The 7,316-nt window shown below is 41.9% G+C and overlaps 1 protein-coding gene across 1 annotated transcript in view; it reads right to left on the reverse strand.

Annotated features, from left to right (window-relative positions):
* The window catches only part of GEMIN8 (gem nuclear organelle associated protein 8), a 30,174-nt gene extending 24,045 nt beyond the window's left edge, over positions 1–6,129 (reverse strand). Inside the window, exons 1-3 of the mRNA XM_038146025.1 lie at positions 6,000–6,129; positions 5,181–5,230; positions 1,595–1,634 (exon numbers count right to left, since the gene is read on the reverse strand). Coding sequence (XP_038001953.1) covers positions 1,595–1,597 — 3 coding nt within the window. The 5' untranslated portion in view covers positions 1,598–1,634; positions 5,181–5,230; positions 6,000–6,129. The remainder of the gene's footprint in view (positions 1–1,594; positions 1,635–5,180; positions 5,231–5,999) is intronic.
* Between the last annotated feature and the right edge of the window lie 1,187 nt (positions 6,130–7,316).

The following is a 7,316-nucleotide window of genomic DNA, read 5'->3' on the forward strand; positions in this document are numbered from 1 at the left end:
TTTTCTTTCTTTTTTCTTCCTTTTAAGGACATACAGGACAAAAATCTTTTAAGTCTGTTTTCTTGATCTGCCCTGGCACCATTTGGTCCCTTAAAAAAAATGATTCTGTGGGGAAAAGAAATCCCAAGGCAAAACAGAAAACTCAAATCTAAAAAATACATTCCATTTAACACTATCTAGAGAGGTTCATTTAGTTTACTTACACTTGTTTTCACTTTCTGGTTCTCAGACAATGCTAGTGAGCTTGGAATAAAAATTGCAACTCTCATGCTGCCTTTCTTTCTGGAAAATTGAGCCTATTATTCCATAAGAGATCAATGCTGTATCTTTTTTAGGTCATTGCTAAGTGCTCTCAGAAACAAAATATCTTCAGCTAACAGAGTACATAAAGAAAACCACCACAAATTTGCATTCTTTAAGGTATTCCTGATCAAAAACTGCAGCCTATTTGTGAAGGATTGTGTAGCTCAGCTATATGATTTAAAAGTGCAGACAACTTATCTTTTCTGAAAAGAAAGAATTCATGGAGATGAAACTTCACTGCTATACTCCTCTTGGTCTAACACTGCACTGCTACAAGACCAGGCATTTGGAGCTCCCAAAATGCATCATTCCCAAGATGAGTGGGTAGAAGGAAAGCATCTGCCTTCCACATGGAATTTCTTCATCCTTACTCATCCAACTACCTAACAGCTAGGATGAACAATGCTTTATTTACTGCTTCCCTTGGCTTAAGAATGTCATACTGACTTCTCATCCTTCAGCAGACAGATGAGAATGTTCTATTACCAAACCTGATACATTAACAAGTTACTTTTAAAGCATTTTGACTGTTTTTTTCCTTAAATATTAAAATACTTTAAAATCCAGTTTTGAAAGACCACGACGCTTGACAAAAGCAGGTATCTCCTACATTCTATATATGTGCAAAAAAGACAATATATTCTTTTACAGCTCAAAAATTATCTCCAGTTCTTATAAAATGTTTCTAAAAAGGAACTTGATGACTTTACTGAAAGCCCTGGAATCAAGTTGGTTGATTTGTCTGGCTGACTAGCTCCAGTTGTTAATTTAGGGGAAAGGAAGACAAAAAGCCAGTTCATACAGACAGAACTGTGATGCTGGTGCTTGTCCAACTACTTTTTGTGAGGGTTTTTTTGTTGAAAGCGACCCTTGAAAACCTCGCTTACATTTGAATTTTAAAAATACATCTGTTAGAAAAGAAATTACAGAAATGTTTTACATTTGGGTGGAAAAGGGAAAGGAACACTTTTAGTCTCACTTAATTCTGTGTCTGTGCTTTTTCAGCTGTGGAATAAATGGAAATAAGAGATTTCCTCAAGGAAACAAAAGCTATAAATCCAAGGCTAATGATCAGAGTTCTCTGTTATTCTCCTGTTATTTCTCTGGAGTCTTCCCAGGAGTAGACAAATCACTCATTGTTGTAATCTGAATTCTATTTTCAAAGCAATTTAGTGACTTTAACATCTAATTTTTACATCTCTGCACTCACAGTTCAATGAAAGTGTTTATATGCATTTTATATATAAAATGTGATGAAGCTATTCCATAGAAACCTGGGAGGACCTCTTACCATTTCTTGTGGAGCTTGTTCTGATGATGATCAAGGTGAACTAGAAAAGAAAAGAGTAGCTTTTTAATTCATAAAAATATATCTATTAAGGTGGTCACAGGCACTGAATATATTTTTTGTTATATTTGAGTACTATGATCTACAGCTGTTGAGTATCCCTTCTCTGCTGGGGCAAGTTCAAGTCTTTTACTGATAGATTTTGATTAGCAGCAGTAAAAATCCCATTCCTTAAAATTCTCCACTACAGTAAGAAAGTTAGAATAGAGTCTTCTACAAAATACAGCCTGAAATGCTGGAACTGAACATTTCTCCCATTGCTCTTCTCTTTTTTCATGTTTCCTCAACCTTTATTCTCCAAATTAATGCCAAACAAAAACCAATAACTTAAAGGAAACAAATTGTTCTCCCTTTTTAGTTGTGTCTGCACAGGAACTTGTATAAAATAAGCAATTGCCATAAAATGATTAAACCCATCCTGATTCCACTCATGCAGTGAGGTTTCTGTTTAACCTGTGGTGCACTTTTGACCACATACTGTCCCATCTTTCTCTTTGCTTCTCTTTTTTTTTTTTCTCCCCTCCAGCATCTGATCCTGCCACCCATGAAGAAAACACAAGTCAGTTCAAGTTGCAACCACAATTTTTAAATGTAAGGAAAAGGCATAAGGAAGAGGGGCAACTGGACAGGAATAAAAATAAAAAAAAAAAAAAAAATGGTTGTGAGGGTAGAAAGGGAGAACAAGAGCTCTATAACCACCAGGCAGGATGTACAATCACCAACATATCCAGGGTGGTTTACCAGTACTGGGAAATATTCTTAATCTCCTCTTATCTGACAATTATTTCATTACACTAATAGATTAGCTGCTTCATTCGCATATTTCTCCTGACATTCTCACGCTCAGCCTGAACTTTATTTTAGGTGCTAGTGAAAAGTAACAGAAATAAAGTACACTAAACTACCTATTGCCACTCTTAGGATACGGTCAAATGCTATTCCCAGACACACTGGAATATAGCCAAGACAGCACTTAAAACTGCTGTAGAAAACCCAGGATAAAGCCAGGGTTTTTCAAAATGCATATGAATACAGTACAGTTGTGTTCTGCCTCATATTTAATAATACTCATTAAAGAGCAACTTTTTGTCACTTAAGACAAACCATACTGCATGAAGGAAGAATGCAATGGTCACACAAAATGCAAATTATGCAGCAACTACAAACGCAAATGATTGTCCTTCTGGATGTGTCCAAAGCCCACACTAAGCTCAAAGCCATAAACCCCTGGTAACACATAACCTCGTGTCTGCAAGAAGCTCTGCATACAGGAGCAGTCCCACTGCAGTCGATGGAACAACTCATGCCAACAAAGGCTGCAGATTCAGGCATTAGGCAACTAAAGCATGCTGGATTCTCTCCTGCCTGCTTGGAGGAGGAAGGAAACCCAGCACCAAAACACTGCAGTGACTTGTAACACTCAGAACCCAGGCATAGATAAAAGATTGCTGTGCCATCCCTCTTTGTGCATTTCAAACATCTCATTATAACCACGGCCTTCTTCAGAACTTTCATCTTCACTCTCATGATGTACACATATACTTTTTATCTCTTCCCCATACATATCTTTCCCAGATACTCTGGATACTGTCAAGGCTGCCATAAAGTCTTTTTGTCATACTTAAAAACCTAAGCCCATGATATCCAGTTCTTTCATTTTCTACGTCAGAAAAGTAGGTGTGTTTAATTTTCATGTTCACTCTAATTCCTACATGACAAAAATTTCTTTTAAACAGCTTCAGAATAAACAGAAATCAGGATTGATCTCAATGTAAATAATTTTTTAAAGCAGTAATTGGTAAAGTCTGATACTTTATTATTAAGACACAACATGTACCTACGCTTTCTGAAAGGGAAGGAGGGGAAAAACCCTGGCAAAACCATCCAACTGCATTAGTTTACCAAATATGAAAAACCTGTTTTGCCAAACACAGAAACTTTAATTATTTTCATAAATTATTTATGAAACATTAGACTACAAATATAAAGCAGAGCATAAAAATGCTGCAAGTGAGGAACGAAATTACAAAGTGAGTTTGTTTTATTTTCAGTTGAATTACTCTTCCAAAACAAACTATATCAAATATGAAACATGACAAGCAGCAGAAAAATAAATGTAATAGTTCTACTTCTATAATTTATACTTAAAAAAAATGAAATATGTAACGACTGAATATATGAAACTCACAACCAAATGTACAATTTTAAATGGGAAAGAGATTTGTTTGCTTATACTGATCATTAATGGTTGACATTTTTTCTACTTTCTTGTCCCTGTTTTAAAGTATTTCTCCACTGATAACAAACCAGGGATGTACTCCCTTTCATCAGAACAGGCCTGTCCCCTTACCAGCTTGAGGTAGGCGAGCATTAGAGAAAATAAATAAATCCCATCAAAGCAATGAGAGCATTTAATTCCCCTGGAGTCAACAGAAATTGAGACAATGTCTGTCATACCTTAGACTCAACTTCAATGCACTGGGGTTTGTAACTTGGTTAGTAAATCCCACGCTGGGACTAGTGGTGTGTTGGATACAGCGTGGCCACATGATGGAAACAAGGACAACTCCAAACCCAGCGCAGGATCAGTGAGGATTCCACTATTCACAATATCCATCGACACAATATTAACTAACCTATTGCATGGTGTTATGGTAAAAACATGGTATGTTATTGAAGGAAGGTGGAATTTCAATGAAACAAATTTTGTTTCAACAAAACACATTTATACAGAGCTTTCATGAAAAAGCCAATATTTGAATTGGAAATTACCCGAGCAACAGAGAGCTGACCAGCCCCTCTGCCCACTGCTGCTTTTGTCCCTGCTGTGAGAACTGTCTTCAGTCAGGCCAGAGCTGCCCTAACTCAGTACCCAGTTTCTGGCAAAGGTTGGTAGGAGATACTCAGTAAAATGTGATGCTAACATATTCATAAATGAATTACTTTTCCAGGTACATTTCTCCTGATTTCAGCAAGTGGTAGTTCAGACACTTTTTTTTTTTCATCTTCAAATTGGTTTTGGCATTTAAAGCCAAAACCCCCATGAGTAACAGGTGTTTCCAATAAATCCCCTGGCAGTAAATTTCACAGTTTAAGGGATTAAACATAATTTTGTGCTGTATATTTTGAACTCACCTTAGTACATACTAGCTAAAAAAATGTGAACATAACAACATCAATAGCGTGCACCCTTCCATGAACACTATTTCATTTTATACTTCTGATGCAGAATTACCACCAGAAGAGGGAAATGTCTGAACAGTGGTCTGACATTCTGTGCTTCAGATTAACGCTGCGCATTGCTGTGACGTTAACTTTAATACCGAAGTGCCCTAGTTACAGTCACACAGAAACACAAGCCTGTGATTGCTGGCAGCAAAAGTTATTTCTCTTCAAAAGAGGGGGTAAAAATTCCCAACACTATACCCTGCAGTCTGGTTTGCCAACGGCTGTAAATAAAGACTTGTCCAGCACTCAGGATACAGCTACAGCTGCTTCTCATTCCAAGAGGAATTCTATGAAGACCCACCTATCACTATGATGTTCACATCAATGTCCTTAAAACAACAGCAGCAACTCCTGTGAATAGAAGAAAACAAATTACCATAACGCAAAATAATGTTCTCAAACTTTAGCATATGTATTACAGATCTTGTGACTCTATCAGAAGCTAAGGCAGTGTAATCCACTGTGGCTCCCCAAAAGAGTGTCTTTATTCTCTGAGCTTCAGGACAAAAACCCAAAAGCTATTTTGGCCAAAAATCAGAAGGAAGAAATAAAGTGCTTAAAACCGTACAATTATCAGTAGCCCAGTTAGCTTATGCTTCATATATATCTGGTCAATTTAGTCATAAACAAGGAACAGGATGGAACTTCTCCAGTACAGCTTTTGAAGGCGTAAGTAATTTCCTGCTCTCACAGATCTCGTGCCCAGACGCCGGCAAGTGGCTGAGAGCCTCGAGAAGCGAAGAGCAGCTCCCGCCTCTGCTAGCAGGGCACACAGTTACCCCCAAGGGCTGGCAGGAGCACGGGCCTTGCGCCCCGGCTGCCCCCGGCCACGGAGCGCCGCTCTGCCCGAGCCCGCTCATCGCCGCCTCAGGCCCCGGGCCCATAAACTGCAGAGAAACGGCAAAGCCCCGAGCCCGGACCGGTACCACAACCACTGCCCGGGGCCACAATCCCCGGCCTTGGCCCCGCCAGGCGCCCGGGCTCCCACATCTCCCTCCTGAGCCTTTCGCTTTCCCGCTCCCGCCGCCGTTTCGCCCCGGCTGCCACCGCCCTCAGCCCGCTCCCCTCCCTGGGCGGGAGGCCGCAGCCTGCGCGGGGGCACCGCCGTCCCCGCACCCACCCGGGCAGCGTGGGGCTCCGGCGGGCACGGAGAGCCGGGCTCAGCCGCCTCCCGCGCTCCCTCGCTCCGTTCCGGCGCGGCCGAGCGAGGCTTCCCCCGCCGCTTCCGCCCGGCGCTCCCCGGGCCCGCGGCGCCATCTCGTGGTGTTGTGGGGAGGCGCGGCCGGGCCCCGCTCCTCGCAGCCGCCCCTGGCGCTGCCGTTCTGCGAGCCCACAGAGTCACAGCTTCAGTGGGTTTGGGAGAGACCTGCGACCTCATCGAGTTCAAGCTATGAACTAAACCATGGCACTGAGTACCACGTCTAGTCTTTCCTTAACCACCTCCCTGGGCAGTTTATTCCAATGTCTAATCGCTCTTTCTGTGAAAAATTTCGTCCTAATGTCCAATCTAAGCCTCCCCTAGCACACTGTAACATTGTTAGTTTCTTCTCCTCCTGTCACTTGCTATCCGGGAAAAGAGACCAAGAAGAGACCTCACTGCAGCCTCCTTTCAGGGAGTTGTAGGGAGTGGTAAGGTCACCCCGAGCCTCCTTTTCTCCAGGCTGAACACCCCCAGCCACTCCTCACAGGCCTTGTGCTCCAGACGTTCACCAGCTTCATTGCCCTTCTCTGGCAAGTTCCAGTTCCTGCTGTCCCACCTGACCCCTGGTCACCAGCTCCAGTCCCAGAGCACACACACAGTGCTCACCAAGCTGACACATTACTCAAAACGTGTGTGCTACAGTGGTGGTGCTGTGGCACTGCCATACTTTACCCTCTGGTTATTATATTTTCCATAGTTAATATCTAATTTTCTGTTCAGGTTCTGCACTGAGCCAGTATTTCCCCTTGGGGACCTGTCACAGCTGGCAGAGCAGAGATTGCATTTTCCCCTGTGTAGCATTTTACACTCTCTGTATTGAATTTGCCAGCTATTACCTGGTGCCATAATGTTGTTGTCTGTTTCTTCATGGTCAATAAACCACTCAGCTGTACCATACTGAATAGCCCAGTATCCTCAGCAGACTGTGCCACCCCATTGTCTGTGCCTTTCTCCGGAAAACTCACGGATGGGCTGTAACACACAAATATGGCTCGTGCTCCTGATCCTGGCAAGAAGGGCTCCCCTAGGGCTTCTCTCCACTAAGGATGTTTCTCTTCTCTAATTTCTGTGCTTTTAATTAATACTTCCGGCACAAGATTATTCCTGTTTTTCAGCTCTCCTGGTGTGCTTACTGCTCTAGCTGCTTGCCTGCTGAAAATTTCAGCAGATCATATTGAGACATTCCCTTTGTTACCTGCTTTAATTAAAATATCCCATTGTGAAATGAAATTTCAT

The sequence above is a fragment of the Motacilla alba genome, chromosome 1 (assembly GCF_015832195.1).
Source record: "Motacilla alba alba isolate MOTALB_02 chromosome 1, Motacilla_alba_V1.0_pri, whole genome shotgun sequence".
NCBI lineage: Eukaryota > Metazoa > Chordata > Aves > Passeriformes > Motacillidae > Motacilla > Motacilla alba.